Source organism: Mytilus californianus, unplaced genomic scaffold, assembly GCF_021869535.1.
Source record: "Mytilus californianus isolate M0D057914Y unplaced genomic scaffold, xbMytCali1.0.p SCAF_4, whole genome shotgun sequence".
NCBI classification, from domain to species: Eukaryota; Metazoa; Mollusca; class Bivalvia; order Mytilida; family Mytilidae; genus Mytilus; species Mytilus californianus.
In genome coordinates, this window is record NW_026262690.1 from 72623778 (window position 1) to 72645862 (window position 22085).

Here is a 22085-nt window from a genome sequence, read left to right on the forward strand (position 1 = left end):
TTGTTAGATACTCGAAATTCAACAAAATGTTTTCAAAATGGCTGTTTTGGGCCTCCAATTGACGTTCACAATTCGACTACAAGTTTAGAACTACAAGATAATCTTATCTCAACTGATTAGTACACTAACTTATCAAGTTGTTGTGTATTGAGCTTTAGTACAGATAGAGGAATTTTATTGACAATGGCCCTAAAGTGAAATAAACTCACCTGAATTTGAAACCACCTCTGATCATTTTGGCGGCATGAACTTTCTGTGTACATGAGCAAAGTCTCATCAGTTATGCTCAAACAGTTATCTCAGACCACTTTTTTTTAAAGTTAAGTGTGTACATGTACAAGATCTTGTTACAGGAAACTAGTCCATATGATTAAACAATAAGGAAAACTATTGCCATTTTATTTCCCCTTTATTTCCTGTATTTAGTATAAAGTGATATTATGTACAATGTCATTTATCCGTCAAAATCATGGACGGAAATAGAATTTTGTTGTGTAAAGACTTTTATGGGTATAATTGTCTGAAAATATTATTTTTTAAGGGGTAATTTGGCACGAACTTGTACCCTCTCTAAACCTCGCCCTTCGCCTAATGGCTAAACCCCATTAAAATAGTTTATATTTTCTTACATTGCCCTTATATCTTATATACTTGAAGAATTGAGATATAAGCTTTTATTAAAATAATATAAAAAAAAATTATAAAGAGAGAGAAAATATGATTTCTAGAAAAATTATCATTTAAATGATTCATGTGAGCGCCAGTCCATTAGCAAAATTACATGTGTGCTGTCTATTTAATGACCAAATATAGCATGCTGTGTAAAGGTCTGATTACTTTTATGGACAACAGTTACAATTATTATTTTTTTTTTAATGATATAAGTTACAGTACATATGACGTTTCTAAAGTTTGGTTTTGAGCCTTCTTGATGAAGATAAATCCAGAAAATCCCTTCGGACGCACGAACATTATAATATTAAGAGTTCAGAATTATCAAAAAATGTGTTTGTATGTAATGTATTCAATGTAAAACATTTTTTAAATGTTAATTATATATACTTACTTCATAGAAATGAGATGTATTACGTACATCTAGTTGCATACATTTTAAAACTCGGATCTCAATACCAGTATAGGTAGGCATCAAAAACAATATTCATTTATACTACATACAGTGAGCTATATTAATTAATTTTAAACCAACAGACAACTACTTGTATCTTCTTCAAGTGTATGATGGATTCAACCGTAATGACCCTTTCACACGATTGTACAGTTTTTTATCTCCTAAAGTGATAAGTTTCCGTCAATTCAAATAACAGCATAGGAGGACGGAAACGAGGTATACATGTGATTTTCCAGCTAATTACTTAATGAAATTATATTCAAATGTGAAAGATGGCTTCAATTGTAATTATATTTTCTGTGCTATTGTGTAAGTATTTTAAACTTTTTATTTAATTTGTTCTTATTATTATTAAAGATATTTTAAAAAAGATATTAAACAATTGGACAACTAAAATTAGACTAAAAACTACGGAAGTAACAAGGAAATTGATGTTTCCTATATTTGTATAGTTTAATGTATAATATTTGAAGGCCATCTAATGTTATATAAATCTAAACAATGACTCTTTCCAAGATAAAAAATATTGTCATTGGCTGTCACGGCTTTTTATGAATAATTCCAAGTGGTAGATAACAGCTATGTACAAGAAATCTTCCGATATAATTCCATCTATATAACGATATATCAGTCTGAACAAACAGAAGAGCATTGCAACTAATTTACCTAACTCCAAGATAAATTAAAAAAGGGGAATTCAACAAACACTGAATAAAATCAAATGTTATAAACCAACGGAACGAGTGGGAAACAACTGTCATATTCCTGATTTGGTACAGGCATTTTCCGAAGAAAAGGGTGGGTTATGTGGTTCATAAGTGTTTCTCGTTTTTTTATATAGATTAGACCTTTGGTTTTCCCGTTTGAATGGTTTTACACTAGTAATTTTTGGGGCCCTTTATAGCTTGCTGTTCGGTGTGAGCCAAGGCTCCGTGTTGAAGACCGTACTTTGACTTATAATGGTTTACTTTTATAAATTTTGACTTGGATGGAGAGTTGTCTAATTGGCACTCATACCACATCTTCTTATATCTATAAACCTGTTCTTATAGCAATTTGACTAAATCCTACAGTAAGGATGTTCACGTACTATTAAAACCTTCGACTGTAGTATATAACGGTTTCTACCATATAGTCAAATGTATGCACTTTATACACAAATGTGTTTATGTCTTGTAATGTTTGTTTTGATAATAGATAATTCAAGTGAATTTTCAAATGTATTTTTGTTGTCTACTGATAACAATAAAAAAGGGAACGATTGATGGTTAAAACTAGTTTAATCAATATGTTTCTATTTCCTTGTTACAAATCAGGAATATCATAATGTTTATGCCATTTTTTTTTTTTTTTGTATCTAGGAAATGTCATTATTTTTTTTTTATATCTAGGAAATGTCATTATTCATTTCATATCCCCTTCCCGCTTTCTGTTGAATTCAGGTGTAATTAATCTATAGTATGGATAATGTAAAATATTTCGATTGGGTTTTGGTAATCGTTATAGTGAATTATGGGGATTTGGACCATATGTTAATAAAAAACCAAAAACATAAGTGTCTATTCTATATGTATGCATACATCTTATTCGCCAAAAGTATATATTTTATTCAAGATATTAACATGGGATATGAGCTCATATTCCATGGCAGTGTTTTATATCCCCTGTGTAGTCAAGAAAAGGGGATATACAGCACAGACAGGTTATATGAGGAAATACCCCACATGAAGTCAAAAATAACAATTATATCATACGGGAGTACCCTGGTTTCAACATTAATTCCCTTAATGGTCTTCTTTATTGTTCACAGGGTATATCCCCAGTCAAGGTAACTAATCAAATTCCCTGATTAGCCTGGATTTGTTTCTCTATAGACTATCAATAAAAAACACAAAACGTAATAAATTAAGACCACCAATGACATGGGGAATTATTCTTTGTGCACTACCAAAGTTAATGTCTATTTTACCTTGTACATTACTATGTAACACTATTTCAGATTCACTTGCTGGAATTGAAACTTGTTCGCTTTTAAATAACTGTACACTTCAGTTAGAAGAATTTTTCAATGTCACACGTGAGAGCAATGCTATTTCAGTTATGATTCCTCTTTGCCTGTGAGTTTATCTTAAAATGAGCATTTTATACATCTATATATGCATTCTGAAAAAATATGCTTTTAAATCATATGTTCTCATTGGTTGTTTAATGAGATGTGGGATATCATTCAATGACATATCAACCCAACTACAAAGTTATCAAATGGGCAACATACAGTCTTCAAAAACAGATCTAGACACTATGAACAAAGTCAAAAACTAAAACATAAATAACAATTAAATGCAATTAACGACAAACACTAATGAGGATCCTGGCTTGCGACAGGTATATATTAATGAAGTAGGATTAAACACTTTGTCCATTATAAATGTAATGGATTAGTGAGTTACTAGGAAGCAATCACCAGTTGGTAAACCGTCCACCAAAACAAATAACCGTAAGCATAACCGTTACTCCGTCCTCCTTTTAATTTCGAGGCCCTCGTGTATATTATATGTCGTTGAAACATTCGTAGTACTAGTATATGTGACTGGCATGCATTTTATTTACTCATTACCTTTATCGTTTTATGTACTGAGAAATCTTTTTTTTTTCAAAGAAAAGGGTACTGATATTTGTAAATACATACTCAGATTCAAATAACTTATATAGATATACTTGATTTTTCTTTTACAGGAACATAGTAGGCAAGAGTAAATTACAAAAGTGTGAAAATAACGCTGTATTAAAGTGTGGGCTTGGTGGACATGAATCCGAGTATTCTGCCTATAGAGCTTTAAAAATTAAAGCTCGAAATCATTGTCTCCAAGGTTTGTTATAATAATTGACGAAAAATCCAAATCTCATATGTTGTAGCTGATTATATATCAAATCTTTTGTAAAATATTGATTGATGCGAATAAAATATCCAAGAATGACATCAACAAGATGCTTGATTTGATGTCTATACTTTTGGTGGACCTGTTATTCAACAGATAGTCGTCTTTCGGTTCCCAACTGTGCTCTTCTCCGCACAGAATTAATCCTTTTTTTCGTTTCTGGAAAACATCATGTAGAAAAATTAGGTGCTTTTCAGGAAGAATGAAATTTAGCTAACATTTTTCTTTATTTCACGTTCACAATATAAATGATGTCCCCTAATTGAAATATTCAAAGTTTGGTGACCACGTTGATCGCATCTTTCATTGAACGTGAAATAAAGGATACCACAAATAAAAGTTACCTTTCTTTATATCTTGATTTACATCTATAAATAAACAATGATGGTCGGTTGAGAAATAAAATTTACGACAAAAAAGATCATTTCAATTTTCCCATGGTGAACTTTCTACCTCTATGTTAACATAAAACAGCAGAATCTGAATTTATAGTAAATTTATCTCCTCTACAAATGAAACGTTATTCTAGCTCTTTGTATTTCCTTGATAGAAAGTTGCTACTTACAAGGAAATGATTTATCCAAAGGTTCATAATGGTGAAATTGAAGCCATCTCTTCGTCCTTCGAACGCCATCATGATTTGATTGTCACAGATGAGTTCAATTATGTCGAACTCGTCGCCTTTTAGTGTATGGAGTAGTATTTTGATAACAACTATTTGTTTCTCGTCTTCCTTCGTCTTTTGTTAATGGTATCTGTTTATCCTCGACTTATGTTTTTTTTCATTAATCCTTTAACCGTATGTCATCTTCTGTTATGTGTACCAGAATGTATGCAAAAATCGCAATGGGGGTTCAAATAAAAAATGAGACACAAAATGGAAATCTGATTTATTGGTCAACGCTTTCAGAAATTAGCTATGATCACTGACAATAAAATAGCAATTATTATTAATATGTTGCGTTCGAATGCTTTTCTGGATTTACCTTCATCATGAAAGCTCGATCCCAGAAATTTGAAAAAGAAAGCCGAAAGATACCACAGGGACATTCAAACTCATCAGTTGAAAGTAAACTGACAACGCCATGGCTAAAAAAGAAAAAGATCAACAGACAAACAACAGCACACAAAACACAACACAGAAAACTAAACTGAGCAACACGAACCCCGCCAAAAACTGGGGTTGATCTCAGGTGCTCCGGAAGGGTAAGCAGATCCTGCTCCACATGTGGCACCCGTCGTGTCCTTGAAAGTCAAGGACGTATAAATACATAAATATTTTATGAGCTATTACACTAGACGTGCCTTGAAAAATCTGATCCTTATCTTTATCTTGCGTTAATTTGTTCAGTAAGATCGCAAACGAAATTAGGTTAATAGACATCAAATAGACATAAAAAAAAAATAGCATTGCAGTAGAAAAAAACGGCGAACCAAACAATTTAGTCAATTACCGTTAATATTTGATTTTCCTGGGTATTTTTTTAACCTTTTCATCTTTTTGTTTTTGTATTTTTCTATTTCTTTTTTAGGGGGCTTAGTGATTGAGAGTTGTTAGCATCTTCATGACATTACGTTGTGAAGTTGAATGGCAAAACATTTCACAAAAATATAAACCATCTTTCATTTTAAATTTTTTCCGTTTTTTGTAGACTGTCCGGAATTGGACGATGTCAAAATATGTCAAGATTTAATAAAGTATGACACGATACAAAAATCGGGGTATTCTCAATTCTGCAGGTAAGTTATTTACATTTACTCCACATTTTCAATGAATTTTCTCTGTCAGCCAAACAGTACAATATATTTAGACTTGATGGCTTAGGTTATTATTTTGATTAAACCTTGAGCAGATCATTGCCTCTTTCAATTGCTCTCTTTACATATGAAATTAATTTGTAATGTTAGTTTTCATAAATAACTTTTGAAAAAAAAACATAAGTTTAGATATGAACAGAAATAAATGCGGGGTAATCGTCAATGCAACTGTAACCCATGGACAGAACTCAGCATGGTTTGATAATAAATGCTGTCCGATTGCCCGGAACAATTAAGATAACATTCGGACAACCAAAATCTCTAATGCACTTACTCGATTAGACAAGTGAAAAAAAGTCTATACCTTGTGACTGTGTGTCTTAGTGTGCATGATGGTTGCATCATTAGACATATAATGAGGTTGGATCAAGGGTGTTATCTTGTGTTTTGTAATACATGAAAATATACTGCAGCACAAAGAACAGTTATCTTATACTGATATATTTCATATTTCAATTTTGTATTTGACATTTTTAAGTTGAAAACAAGAATCTGTGTCCACAGGATGTCATGTCCTAATTTGGAATAACATTCAAAAAAATCATATGACAAATAATATGTATACTAAATTTAAAGTAAGGAATACTACTTTAACCAAAAACTTTTATCCGATACGCACTTTCACATTTCCACTGTGAAATCGTGGTAAAAATCATCATGTACTTAGGTATTTAGTTTATACACCCCCTTGGCTTTCAATTTTTTTGATTTGGTCGTTCCTAATGAAAACTAATCAAGAAAAGCGCTTCGGGCGTTTCAAATTTATAAAGTGTTATTTTCATTCTCATGTCAAACGATGGGCGTTAATCGATACAGAGATTGGCAAACGCGAATGTTTACAAACTTCATGGTTGGATTATCCACTATGAGCGGGAGTAAAACCATTTGTTTTATGATGGAAGCATATCCGGATTTACCAGTGGAAGCATTGCATGAACTCCAACAGAAGCGTGACTGAATGCGTCGTCCGGGTTAGTGTTTCCTGCTATGCAAAAAAATCTACACTCAGTCGAAATGTCACAATCGGAAATAAGTCACAATCGGTAAATTTACAGATTATGTGACCCGTATGGTATCTAAAAATATAAGACAGCGAAAACATATCGCTAGTGAGCCGAGACACAGACACACCGTATTGGTCAACCAATGATTGATGGTGACCGTAAAACTTATGTAGATCGAGTCGATTTCATTCGTTTTCTTCGTCAGGAGCATAACTCTGTTAATGAAGTCCGTATAGTGTGAACATTATAGTCTAAACATTTTTACACATGTACCATACAATGGGACATAGGGTCCCTGGATATTTTTATTTACAAGTTTTCGTGTTTGAATTTTGCGTTAATTGGGTCTTTTTCAGTTACATTATTTGTTTACCGATTAGGATTACCAAATATAATAGCCCCGATCATCATCAAAAAGACATTATTTGATGAATGTGCTTCAAATCACGATAGACCTATTTTTGTTATCTTACATATGAAAACACCTGAAAAGTCATCTATTCAGATAAATTTACTCGATCGTGTCCTATTCCTCGTCGTGTCATTTTTAATTTAGTCGCTAGCGGACGATGCATCCGAAGTAGGAGACGCTAAATATGTCGACACACTAAGTCTAAACGTTACCCGCCGCTCACGCCACGGTGATATAGTAATAGTCTTCGCCGAAATAAAAAAATATTCAAGAGACCGTTTAATTAACAGAAAAATTGCATACTTGAAATGATTATTTGTGATCATATTATCTTGGCCTTATTCTACTGTTAATCTAATATTAAGGGAGTTAGGACTTTGAGACAATTTCTAGATTATTCTAACAAAATGACACCGTGCGAACGCAACTCTTCTGGTACCGTTATAAAGAAAGTCCTCGTTCTTGGTAGGATTGTGTGTCACCATATGTAGTTGACCATATTGTACAGTCATTTTGATACGACTATTTTTACGGGAAATATTTGATTCATTTTTTATATTCACTATCCTGCCACAATGACACCTCATTAACGCAACTCTTCTGATATCGTTTGACATAAAGCTCTGATATTTGGAAGGCTTGTTCGTCATCATATTTAGCGGTTTTTCCATACTAAAACAGTCACTTTGATTTGACTTTTTTTATGGAAATAATGGGAAGTTGACAATTTTTTTAAAACATTTTAACACTATTGTTACACAATCACACTAAGTGAACGCAATTCCTCTGAGACTGTATGACAGAACGCTCTCACACTTGATAAGACTTTTTCATTCTCATTATGTGAAGTTGACCCTACATATATACTCTACTGTCAATTTGAATTGACAATTTTTATGAGAGTTGGTTATATGGTTATATAGGTCTTTTAAAAGGTAGATAGATACGGAACCTTCCATGTAAAAATCAAATTCGAAACCCAGAGGACCCCACACGAACAAAAGAAAAACAAGTTGATAATAGTGACCGATGAACAAAAGGACGCACACAAATAGTGAAATTTACAACCCAAATTTTGGTCAGAAAGAAATGCCACTAAAAAGTATTTAAGAATAAAATACAGAACTCCAAAGTACTCCAAAGTAAATTTGGAAAAGTAATGGTCATTGAAACCTGACAAAACCAAATGCTCGACTATATCAGCTAACGGAAAGAATAGAAAATAACAGTCATATTCCTGACTTGGTACAGGCATTTTCCGAAAATGGTGGTTTAATCCGGTTTTATAGCTAGCTAAACCTCCCACATGTATGACAGTTGTTAATAGTATTGTCGTATGGACAAAATTGTGTGTCCAACACAAATAGACTTTTCGAAATGAGGTAGTGTAAATGTCTGAAACATTTAATAAGGAAAAGTGAACTAACCGATAATTTGTCTTATATGATAGTACCGTAAGCAAATATGTTACAAGAAATAGGAATATGACATCATTAATATCTTATTAGCTAAATTGTGAATATTGGCTCAATGACAACTATAGATAGTATTAGCACCATAAAACATTCTCCTTTAAAGGTAGTATAATAGGAATAGACTGGAAAATGACTAATCGCCCTTTACGTTGTAATGAATGTGTGTGTCCAAGGGCAATATGTGGTATGCGAAGTAGTTAAATATCTGTGTCATAATGTACAATTAATTACTTTGATGGACTTAATTAAATTTTAGTCATTACAACAATATAAAAACAACGTGTGTGGACACGAAACTGAAGACATGTTCCTTTCGAGACGAGTTATTCCTGTCTGGATTGTCTGGTGATGTAAGACTTATTGTTCAAACAATCTGCCAGTCAGGTAACTATACTGAAGTAATAAATATCTATGTAGAATAATTGCCAATGAGACAACGGTGAATCATACGTAAAGACCAAAGAACAACAATTTGAACAATTGCAGGTCACCGCACGGCCTCTCACAATGAGCAAACCTCACACCGAATAGTAAGCTATAAAAGACCCGGGGTGACATTATGTGAAACAATTCAAAAGAGAAAGACAATGGCCTGATTTATGCTACAGCAAAAAAGAAAAACAAATATGACAGATATCAACCAACAACAGTCACATTATAACAAATTCCTGAAAAAACAGAAAAAAAAATGTAACCGGTTTTAACATGTAACCTTTTTTTATCACTTCCTTCTTTTCTTACGATATTTTGGTATCTTCGTCCACTATTTGTGAACAAGTTTTAGAGACATTATACTTGAAGAAGATATCAGGGGATAATAAGGAACCATAAGCTGCAGAAAGGCATAAAACATCATGCTAGGTACCCGTTCATTAATTAATATTAATTACTTTCCTTTATCATGGCCTTTCTATCTAACAAATCTTAAGATGTCAAATGGCAGTCACAAACGTAAAATTAAAAAAGGCATACAACACGATTGACAAAACAAAAACATAAATACAAAATATAATGCAACCTCAAAAAAAAAATTATAAATTGAAATGTATGAAAATAAATGATTCGAACCAATTTGTGACTTGTCATTAAACGGAAGTATGATAAGAATCACTTTTTGAAATTACAAATAGCTCTATCCTTCCAAAATTATGTTAATTTTGTTGATAAATAATTTGGATAATATGCTTAGGTCCCTTAAGTGCAAATACTTGGAGTAGCGATAACCGTAGAAAATGTCATAATACACATATATATTCCAAAAGTTCTTTTTCACTTATGGATAGTTTTAGTAAAATAATATATGAGCAATTTTTTTACACAAAAAAATGTTTGCAACCTAAAGTAAAATAATGCAGTACACAAAATTGAAAATATTATTACTGATATTTAACACCTGCAAAATGTAATTCAGTATATATATAATATTTGCGGTTCTCTAGTTTAAGTAATGGACCTTACCATAATTTCTCCGTTAAAATATATGTAGTGAATAAGAATATTTATGAAATATCCAGTTTCTCTGTATACAAATAACTTAGGAATGTTACAGGTTGTTCGTCAATTGACAAAACAAAACAAATAATAGACGGATGCAACAGTAAGTTCACGAGATCAAGCGGAAATGGTTTTGCTGACTGCAAGTAAGCTTAAAATAGTTAAAGTTATTTTATGCCATTTAAAAGTTTAGTGACGGATAGAGAAAGATTAACATAACGATAGATGGTTTCTTTATCCAGTTTATCATTTTGTGTGTGTATATGCTTCACGATCAATTTTCACTTAATATCAACGTTCATCAGGGTTAATATTTTCGATCTTAAAGAGGAAGTTTCAATTGAAAAAAAAAACACATTCTGCATATATATTGAGCTTAAGCGAATTACACCACCACTCTAGGAATGGCACTAAATTGCATTCCCCTTAACTATCCTTTCGTCTGTTTACATGTCCGTTCATCCAACCAATAAATTTGTCACAATTTTCTTATGTTCTACTAAACAGAATGACTTCGTATAATGTCATCAGCTTGATAATGATAAAACTTATGAGCATGAGCATGAACATAGCATTTTCGGTCATGCTAAACAGAATTACTCCATATCTAGTCTAATGCTTGTTAGTGATAACTACTAACGTGTATGAAGTCTTTGGTCCTGCCTGCTAGCTATAAAACCAGGTTTAGCCACCATATTCTTCGGAAATGCCTATATCAAATCAGGATTATGAGAGTTGTTTTCTATTCGTTCCGTTGGTTGATATAATCTAACGTTTAATTTTGTCAGGTTTTATTGAATTCCCCCCTTTTGAATTTACCTTAGAGTTCGGTATTTTTGTTAATACTTTTTTTCAGATATCTTGTTCCTGTTTTACGATACTTTTGATTATGTGTTTGGTATGGTAAACACGACAAGGTGTAAAACTCTTTGTTATATATGAAAGCAGTTGGTCGATTTGAATTGAAATAAGTCTATTCACCTCAAAAGCCAACCAAACCTTTAAACAGACTTATTAAGAAGGGATATAGTTACGATACTGTTGTCAGGTCATAAAAGTTGGCATATTTTGGTATTAATACTGATTCACTCATAGGGTCTTTGCATCGTTACACATTTATTCTAAAACCAGTTGTTGGCATGATACGGGTTATGTTTTTCTCATATATTTTATGATGGTATGATACTAAACCCCTAACGGAAGGGATTGTGATTGATTTTCATATAATGAAAACATTATCTTTCATATCTCCCAATTGATACGATATTCCCGTATTTCCTATCATGATTTCCTTGATAGAGGATTGCTGCTCACAAGGAAGCTATTAAACCATGAGTTCCAAATAGGTGAAGTTGAAATCATCCCTTCGTAAATTTTACGGACGCCATCACGAGTTGGTTGACCGTTATGGAATAACCGTTTCACTGATGATATTGGATATGTTCCTTATGTCGTTACTACAATACCCTTACCTTTTCACGAATGTGACCTACCGAATTAAACTATTTACCGGATTTGTAATAACATAAGCGACACGACGGGTGCCACATGTGGAGCAGGATCTGCTTACCCTTCCGGAGCACCTGAGATCACCCCCAGTTTTTGGTGGGGTTAGTGTTGCTTAGTCTTTAGTTTTCTATGTTGTGTCATCTGTACTATTATTTGTTTGTTTGTCGTTTTGTTTTTGGCCATGGCGTTGTCAGTTTGTTTTCGATCTATTGAGTTTGACTGTCCCTCTGGTATCTTTCGTCCCTCTTTTTCAATCAGTTTAATTGAGGTCAGGAGCTGGCATGTCAGTAACTGCTAGTAGTCCTTTGTTAATTTATGTATCATTGTCATTTTGCTTAGTTTCTTTTGTCACCTATTCTGAAATCGGACTCGGACTTCTTTTAATCTGAGGTTTACTGTGCGTATTGCTGTGTGTTTGTTTTTTTCTACATTGGCTAGAGGTAAAGGGGAGGGTTGAGATCTCACAAAACATGTCCCATGTTAGGGGGAGGGTTGGGATCCCGCTAACATGTATAACCCCGCCACATTCTGTATGTATGTGCCTGTAATTCAGTGGTTGTCGTTTGTTTTTGTGTTACATATTTGTTTTTCGTTCATTTTTTGTACATAAATTAGGCCGTTAGTTTTCTCGTTTGAATTGTTTTACATTGTCATTTCGGGGCCTTTTATAACTGACTGTGCGGTATGGGCTTTGCTCATTGTTGAAGGCCGTACGGTCACCTATAGTTGTTAATTTCTGTGTCATTTGGTCTCTTGTGGAGAGTTGTCTCATTGGCAATCATACCACATCTTCTTTTTTATATTAATCCCGCCGCATTTTTGCGCCTGTCCTAAGTCAGAAGTCTCTGGTCTCTGTTAGTCTTGTATGATTTTTAATTTTAGTTCATTTATATGTTTTGGAGTTTAGTATGACGTCCATTATCACTGAATTAGTACACATTTTTGTTTAGGGGCCAGCTGAAGCACGCCTCCGGGTGCGGGATTTTCTCGCTGTGTTGAAATCCCATTGGTGAAATTCGGCTGTTTTCTGCTCTTTGGTCGGGTTGTTGTCTCTTTGACACATTCCTCCATTCTCAATCTTATGTATTAAGAAAATTAACAGGGTATAGTAATGCATGAATGAGCTAGATCATGTACACCGACAAAGTTTCAATGTCACCACCATGTATAACAGCATCTTAATCTCTCAATTTACAAGTGATGGTTTTACTCTGCCGTAGATCTCAAATTACCATAATGTCAATGTGACATTTTTACAGAGTTTGACATTTATTACTTAGTGTGAACACTCATCAAACATAATTGGATTATAATGGCGCACATTTTGTCTACACAAGACTCATCAGTGGTGCTCCAATGAAACTAAAATTCAAAATTCAAAATTGTCAAATCTTGCTAAGGTAATGTACGTATGCCTTTGTGTACAAATACCTTCATAGTTGCGAATAATTCAACTTTTATAAACAGATGATTTACAGACAATGACAGTATTAATATCATTGTATTGGCTAGTGGGCTGGTGATACCCTCGGTAAAGAATCGTCAACCAGCAGTGGTACTGTGCGAGACTTACAATTGTGCTGAGCATCGGTGTACGTCCTCGTCATTTCATCCATGACTTAGTCAAAAGTCACACTCAGTGGGATATTGGATAAAGTAGTTCTTAATAATGTCGGTAACTGAACAATATCCAAAGAACTAAGTTAATTGAAAATGCTACAAACAAATAGTTTGTAAGTAAACACCTGCGGAAATAATCGATATTTCAAGCATTAATTTAAAACAAAACAATAAACTATTTAAGACAAAACGAGCTATCTATTGCAAAAAACACAAAAATGTTACTGATAATGTTGACAATAGAGAAATGTGATTAGTATTCTAAGACCAAAGTTGTCTTCATTTGGCTCCAAAATGAAAACATTATTCATTCAAAACACTAAGTTTGTTCTACCCCGAGGCAAAGATTATCACAGTAAGGTTTGGCACATCGTTTTGGAACTTGGTTTTCAATACTCTTCAAAAAATATAACACTTTGTCAATTTCGTGCGTTCTAAGCGCTATCCTTGGTTTGCCTTCATGATGAAAGGTCAAACCTAAACATTTGAACACCAGTGATGCATGAATACGTAGGCACATTAGGGGGTTTGTGATCAAAAGGGGCATTCAAAGAGTTAGCCAAGTCAACTTCGTAATTGATTTGTGGTTTCCACTGTTTGAGACACGAGTAGACGAAACGCGCGTTTGGTATATAAATAAACTCCTCATAGATATCAGGCTTAAAATAGTGTGCTCCAGACGCGCGTTTCGTCTACAAAAGACTCATAAGTAATTTATTGTTGATGTTTTGTCTCTCTGATGTGCGTTTTTTCTATCTTGCTGGATGACAAGTTTTGAAAAGACTTATTGCAAAACAATAATGACACATCTCTTTGACACATTACCTATTTCCATTTTTATTTCCAATTTTATTATTGTTTTAGCCTCTACAAGCAGTATATCAGTTGTATTCAGAAAGGATCACCTTGTCCCCAGTTCAGACAAGTTGCAAAGTATTCCAAACCAAAATTATCAGAAGCTCAAGCCAGATGCGAGCCAGCTACCACATTTAAGGCTTCAACACCAGCCGCTCTTACGACAGGTAATTAACATAAAAATTAAAATTTAGATACTCTCTTTTACACCTATTAATTTATGCTAAGCAAACTGAATCTGTCTTGACCAATCACAAATCAATGCTTGGTGAAACGTTTTAAAGTCCTTTTGCAGCTTGTACTTTCACCACTTTGCACGCTTTAGGAAATATTTTAATATTTTACAATCCATTATGATTACTTATTTTGTATATGTCTCGGTTCATCATCATTATCCTCATCATCAAAATCATCATTATCAGCATCATCAGCATCGATCATCATCATTATCATAATGATCAGCATCATCAGCAGTAGCGGCATCATCGGCAACGACGACGACGACGGCAATTACGAATACTTCTATCAACAAACAAAGTTATTTGTTAATCTGAATTTGATCTATCCTGAATGAAGTTCATTGAAGGTGAGAATCCAATGCCTGAATACACGTATACAAATGGGATATGAATGTTTATATGTATAACCACTCAGAAAAGAGTTGATTATATTGTCCATATATATTCTACTTGAACGTACTAAAGTATATAAACGGCTTGCACTAACCTTTTTTTTCATTTCTTTATATATACAGTTATAAATACATAATTTACTAAGAACAGTAACACGACTAACAATTTGTATCGGATTAAAATGCATTACCAGCTAGAGGGACTTTGCATGCACTAACAGTTCTACTAACGGTAATAACAAATTGAATATAGAATGTCTGATACGTGTGTGTGTGTATCCTGTCAAAATGCGGTTTTTCATTTTTATTTACATTTCTAACATGAATAAAACAATAGATAAGAATATATGTATTACTAGTTCAAAGGACCACTAGACATCCTAAAACAAGCCCAAAACAAACCAGTACAACAAAGCCCAGTAGCAGCACAAAATTTGTTACAACAGGAACAACAGCTGGAAACGGTGGAAACTTCGCGAGGACGACGACTCATGATGAAGGTAAAAGATTTATCAATTTAATTCTCATTGATTAAAACATTCTTCATGGAATGAATCTATGAATTACAGAAAGTTAAACCAATCCTAAACCAAAAAAAAAAAATTTATAAAATTACAAAATGTGAAACCAAACCAAAACAAAACACCGAAATATAAAATTACAGACAGTCAAACTAAAGTATAACAACGAACAAATAAATTTGCAGAAAGTCAAAACAATCAAAATGTATGAAAATATCAAAATTCCAAATCAAAACAGCATAACGCTAGGTGTGCTCTATACTCGCATTCGTCTTTAATAATAGGTCGTCTTTACATTTGCTTCATTAATACATTGACCTTTTGTTGTTTCCAATTGGAAAGTTAATTACTTCAATGCGAGAAAATATTCTAACCATTTGTGAATAATAGTTGTCTAGTTGATTTTAGTGAGACTGCAAGCAAAATGATATTCTTCGTCATATTAGAAATCATTCTTATAAAGTTTTAATTTGATTGAAATACTTGTTAACTTTTCAGGTTACTTTGCGTTTCTACAAATTACTTCAATATCAACTTCAACATTGTTTCATACTGATGAGACTAACAAATGTATAATTATGTTTATTTGTAGTCATGGTTATGGTATATACCTCAATTAAATATACGATACTTCCGTTTTTCATAACTCTTAATGAAGTAAGAAAAACTTCATTACATCTTCTTTGTTTTGCAGAACTTGCCAGAAGATCTGTGTTAACTTACAAAACGATTGAGGCGTCCACAACCTTCAGAAGTAGTTCAACAACGAAGGGCATTTTAAAAATGACTCCAATTCCGGACATTAAAACACAAAAAATACAAACAGCCACGCCATCCGTCAGTTACACGGTCAAAAAGCAAAATGTTGCTTCTGTTGGTAAAAATATTAAAACTGTTATGGGCATGACTTTTCTATAGTTGTGAATTTTTCTCTCATTGTAAAAATACGCTGCTTGTCAGGAGTACTAAAAATATCCCACATGCTATATTCATGGCATATCAATGAAAAAAAGGCAGAGGATACTAAAGGGACATTCAAACTCATAAGTCGAAGACAAACTGACAGCGCCATGACAAAATAATGAAGAACGATATAAAGACAAAAAATAGCCTACAAGTCTCAACATAGAAAATTTAAGATTGAGCAACACGAACCCCACCAAAAACCAGGGGTGATTTTAGGTGCTCCGGAAGAGCAATAACCAAATGTGACACAGAAAAGCAAACATTGAGCACCACAAACCCCGTCAAAAACTCAGGTGCTCCGGACGGGTAAGCCGATCCTGCTCCACATGTGGACCCCGTCGTGTTGCTCATGCAAGTACAAATACGGTAATAAGTCTAATTCGGTGATGTCACTGTTGAGGAAAAGAGGACAGGATTGTTTTTACGACCATTTGAACATACCCGTCATCTGTGAAACAGATATTCATTATTATTGAATGTCTTAATGCTGTCTGTAATATTTAATACACAATACAAATATAATATTTGCTAATAATATTTACAAATAAAAGTATCTTAAGTGAATAGGCATTATAAATAAATGAAAGCAAGAATAAACATTTTAACAACAAAGATAAATAAACAATACTTTTCACCGTCGGTATTCAAATTTCAGATGAAATTAATTTTAACGAATTTCTATTATTTCAACTATAATTTATCTGTCTTGTTTATTTTAGTTGATGAAGCTACTAACTCAATAACAAAGGACAAGATAACAGCTATGGATACTACTGACTTACTATATTATAATACTAATTCACCAGAGTCTACTAATCCATTATCAACTAGGAGATCGTCTGTGGAGGCTACAGATTCAACAAGTTATTCTACCAAATCTCTTCGAATAGGTCCACAAATTGATTCTTCTTTATTTTACAGAACTTGTTAGAGGCTCTTTGTTAACTTCCAAAAACTAACGAGGTTTCGACAACCTTGAAAAGAGGGAATAATAAAAAGACCTTTATTGAAGGTCATTAAAACACATGACACAACACACAAAAACAACCACGCTATATCTTAATTACACCTTTAAAAAAGTAAAATGTTGCTTCTGGTGGTTAAAAAATTATCAAAATTGTTATGCGCATGACTTTTCTATAGTGGTGAATTTTTCGTCTTAATTAAAACGCTTTTGGTCAATAGTACTGAGTATTTCCCACATGCTATATGCATGAAATATCATTGCATGTCTTGCATCCTCATTTAATATTTAACACATAATACAAATATTAAATTTACTGAATAAATACATGATAAAAGTATCTAAAGTGAATGGGGTATTATAATAAAAACAAGAAAAAACATTTCAACAGTAAAGATATTTAACAACACGATTTGACGGTTAGTTATTATAAATCAGTAAAATTAATTTTAACTGATTTCTATAATTTGTTTGTTTTTAAAACTTGTTTATTCTAGTTGACGAATCTACTAACTCAATAACAAAAGACAAGATAACAGCTATGGATACTACTGACTTTCTATATTATAATACTAATCCAACATCAACCAGGAAATTGTCTGTGGATACCAAACCTATTCGTAAAGGTCCACAAAATTCTGGTAAAATCTGTACTCTAATAATCCAAAAGTTACTTCAATATTATGATTCTTCACATTATTTCTACGACAAAACATTTGGAATTTAAAAGTTTCTTAGTTATATATATATATATATATGTATATCATCTTTTCCGCAAGTTTATTGTTTTCTTTTTAGTATTAAATTTATAATTAAGATCCATTTATTACATCGGTGATCCGTTTATTTGGCAATCGCCAATGGCAGTCAGCAGGCTTTAAGAACATCAGTTGTTCGACCTGTTAGTCAAATGCGTTTTGTTAAAATATACTTTTTCACTTTTTTTTGGTCTTTTGGAAAATGTTGTTTGTGCTGTATTTAAACCCCTCTAACGAGAAATTTGTTTTGCATGCTCACGTATAAAAATTGCGGTTTTTATCCAACGCAATCATAGGTTTGAACGTTGTTTTCAATTTAGGCTTGTTTATATTTTTTCGTTTGGGCTTGTATTATATTTGCCTTCGGGTTTATATGATCCGTTCATCCTATTGTGACTCCTCAGAATTCAAGGGTCTATCCTAAATTGAGGTAAATTGTATGGCTTTCCAAATACCGTTTCGATTCCTAACATCACTGAAGAGACATTAATTGTCGAAATCCGGATGTGGTGTACAATAACCTTTGCACCTTTTGTTTGCGGTATATCATCTTTTCCGCAAGTTTATTGTTTACTTTTTAGTATTAAATTTATAATTAAGATCCATTTATGACATCGGTAATCCGTTTATTTGACAATGGTAGTCAGCAGGGTTTAAGAACATTTGTTGTTCGACCTGTTAGTCAAATGCGTTTTGTTAAAATATACTTTTTCACTTTTTTTGGTCTTTTGGAAAATGTTGTTTGTGCTGTATTTAGACCCCTCTACCAAGAAATTTGTTTTGCATGCACACGTATAAAAATTGCGGTTTTTATCCAACGCAATCATAGGTTTGAACGTTGTTTTCAATTTAGACTTTCTTATATTTTTTCGTTTGAGCTTGCATTATATTTGCCTTCGGGTTTATATGATCCGTTCATCCTATTTCGACTCTTTCCAAAATTCAAGAGTCTATCCTAAATTGAGGTAAATTATATGGCCTTCCAAATACCGTTTCGATTCCTAACATTACTGAAGAGACATTAATTGTCGAATTCCGGATATGGTGTACAAATTTTGGCACCTCATGTTTGCTGTATACCATCTTTTCCGCAAGTTTATTGTTTTCTGTTTGGTAATAAATTAAATATAAAATCCATTTTGTTACATATTGTGATCCGTTTATTTGGCAATCGCCAATGGCAGTCAGCAGGGTTTAAGAACATCAGTTGTTCGACCTGCTAGTCAAATGCGTTTTGTTAAAATATACTTTTTCACCTTTTTTGGTCTTTTGGAAAATGTTGTTTGTGATGTATTTAGACCCCTCTACCAAGAAATTTGTTTTGCATGCACACGTATAAAAATTGCGGTTTTTATCCAACGCAATCATAGGTTTGAACGTTGTTTTCAATTTAGACTTTCTTATATAAAATCATTAAAGATACATAGCTTTTGATTTTGTATGCCAGACGCACGTTTCCGTCTACAAAAGACTCATCAGCGACGCTCGAATAAAAAAAGTTAAAAGACCAAATAAATTACGAAGTTCAAGAGCATTGAGTGCCAAAAATTCCGAAAGGTTTTACCAATTATAAATAAGCTGATCTATTCCTGAGGTAGAAAATCTTTGGTATTTCGAACAATTCAAAGTTTTGTAAACAGTTAATTATATATATATATATATGACAATATCAATGATAATTCATGTCAACACAGAAATGCTGACTACTGTTCTGATGAAACATAAGAGACATTACTTTTTGTTTGATAACGTTTAAGTTCTTTTTTGACCTCTGTATGCCCCTTTTCTACGTATTTATACATCCCTGGCTGGTTTTCAAATGTTTACGTTTGAGCGTTCCTGATGAAGGTAAGTCCAGAAATGTGCTTCGGACGCACATAATTTATATACATTTGTATTATTGTTATTTTTATTAAAGGGACACTAGCTACGAGATACATAAAAAAATTAAATTATGATTTTTTTTTTTTTTTCAATCATTAATGAAAGTGAAATAGTGAAATAATAATTCGCTATTAGTAGCCAGTGTCGTTCAATTTTGTCAAAATAAGCTACGAAACATCGATGATTATTCACTTGCAAGTGAATAATTCGACCTCATTGAATGCGTATTCATGTAAACTTGAATTTAACAACTTAGCTAGAGATGGATTATGCATGATTGATGCGTGTTAGGCTATTAAAAGAAAAGAATGTCAACATTGAAAGTGAAACAAAGGTAAATCATTTGATTGACTGATTCGATCCACAAAAAATCATTCTTATACAGGTAAAATCGAAAATTAACTTATTTCTTTAACCTTAAAATTGAAATCAAACAGACATAGTAAAATCCATTTGCACGAGGTCCATATATCTATTTATATTTATGTTTATATCGTGTTATTTGACCGTCGGTTGTTTTCGGGGTCATCTCGGTAGTTAATTAGATGGCGTCTGGACTAAAATACACACGAAACGAAGCTACATATTATCAAGCCCATGTCCTGTAAATTGTTTATTTTAGACTTTTTATAATTTGGATAAATGTTTTACATTGTTATAAAACTAATAAGAGAATTTGAGTCGAATCGACGAACATGAATTTGACAGCTAGTGCCCCTTTAAGAAAGTATTACACATCAAGATTCTTTACAAATATAAGGTATTCGGTCAAATGGTCATAGGGGAGCTGTACTCTTTTTTCGCAGATCTGTTTCTTTACTGTTATGAATCTCATTATACGGGTAGACTTCACAAAAGACACAACGTAACACGACTTGATAGATAATTTGAATGATACCTGCAGATATTCAGACGACATATTCTCTCTAAATGATTCATATGTTTTTTTCTAAATTTACAGGCAAAGCTGACGTCGTCAAATGTTCATGTGCTTTTACAAAGTCATGAACTTCGTAAGGGGATGTCTTTGGTCATATCTTAATTATTTCCAATTCAGAGAATTTGATTTTATAACAAAAGTTCTTCAATTTATTCGCTACTTGTTTATGCTTTCCCCAAGCTGTTGATGCTGTGTTTCCTCTAAATCCATGTGATATTTTAATCTGGGAAAAACATAGTTATTCTTTAAGCAGTAGGAATTGGCTTTGACCTAACGTTTAGTAATTACGAGTAAACTTAAGGATGTACTTAGGTGAAATTAAAAACATCTAGAATTTAAAATTGATACTATAAGTCGGAAGAGCATTAGTTAAGGAACAAAATAAGCTAAAAATATTGATAGGTTATGGAGCTCCTTTTCGAGATCTTTATCTTTTTTGAATGGCGGGAAAAGGCTGATTCGGACTTTTACCTAATCATATTTGCATTGGTGTTATTTGGGTCTCAAATCGAAAAAAAGAAATCTAGAATCGGCTTAAATTTTGGTAAATGACCTTTTATGAGCTATTGAAGTCTTATATGAAAAGAAAATGGGTGTTATGGGGCAAAATATTTTACCCTGTATCGTAGGAAAAAAACCAAGGAGTCCGAACATCGGACAAAAATTCAAAAACCTGACCTAAGTACATCCTTAAATCGGTTCTTTGTGCTTTTTGTCTTTTTGTTAATTGTTGCCCTCTTTAATAAATAGAATATTTTGTTTTTATTTCAGGGGCAATGAAGACACGACCAACTTCACTCTGTATTGCAGTATTGCTGTATTTTGTACTGTTTTAATCTTTATTAGTCTGTATTTGTTTCTTTGTCTGTGATTAATTATTTAACACTTCGTTGATTTAATCTTTTTTATTTAGTTTGTAAATAAATATATTTTCTTAACGGTTTGTTTACTCTATATACGAAACTCTCACGACACGTGTTTCCACTGTTTGTTGTACAACCCTTTAGATGTGTTTTGCCATAAACAATCGTATCACATCTTATTTTAGCAACAATAAGAAACTCCTTACTTCAGGTATCGTATCAGCGGGGGGGAGGGGGGGGGGGGGGTAAGGTGAAATATATAGGACTGCTTTTGATACCACTAAAACTGTAGAATTCATGCAG

The 22085-nt window shown here is 32.8% G+C and overlaps 1 protein-coding gene across 2 annotated transcripts; it reads left to right on the top strand.

Moving 5' to 3' along the window:
• The first annotated feature begins 1291 nt into the window (after window positions 1-1291).
• LOC127738481 (uncharacterized) lies at window positions 1292-21857 on the top strand. 2 transcript variants are annotated; one of them, XM_052249753.1, is made up of 12 exons: window positions 1292-1438; window positions 3129-3246; window positions 3866-3999; window positions 5721-5808; window positions 9034-9161; window positions 10327-10417; window positions 14265-14422; window positions 15246-15386; window positions 16102-16284; window positions 17093-17263; window positions 17835-17978; window positions 21691-21857. In XM_052249753.1, exons 1-12 carry the CDS (start codon window positions 1402-1404, stop codon window positions 21753-21755), a joined length of 1458 nt encoding a protein of 485 aa, XP_052105713.1. In that variant the 5' UTR covers window positions 1292-1401; the 3' UTR covers window positions 21756-21857. The 2 variants fall into 2 exon arrangements, with proteins under 2 accessions (XP_052105713.1, XP_052105714.1); XM_052249754.1 differs by lacking the exons at window positions 15246-15386; window positions 16102-16284; window positions 17093-17263.
• Window positions 21858-22085: the final 228 nt, after the last annotated feature.

Excerpts from the sequence above, each read along its gene's own strand:
- LOC127738481 (XM_052249753.1), top strand. The coding sequence starts at position 1,402 with ATGGCTTCAATTGTAATTATATTTTCTGTGCTATTGT. Across the intron at positions 1,439-3,128 it reads TATATTTTCTGTGCTATTGT|ATTCACTTGCTGGAATTGAA; the intron begins GTAAGTATTTTA and ends ACACTATTTCAG. Across the intron at positions 17,264-17,834 it reads TACCAAATCTCTTCGAATAG|TTGACGAATCTACTAACTCA; the intron begins GTCCACAAATTG and ends TGTTTATTCTAG.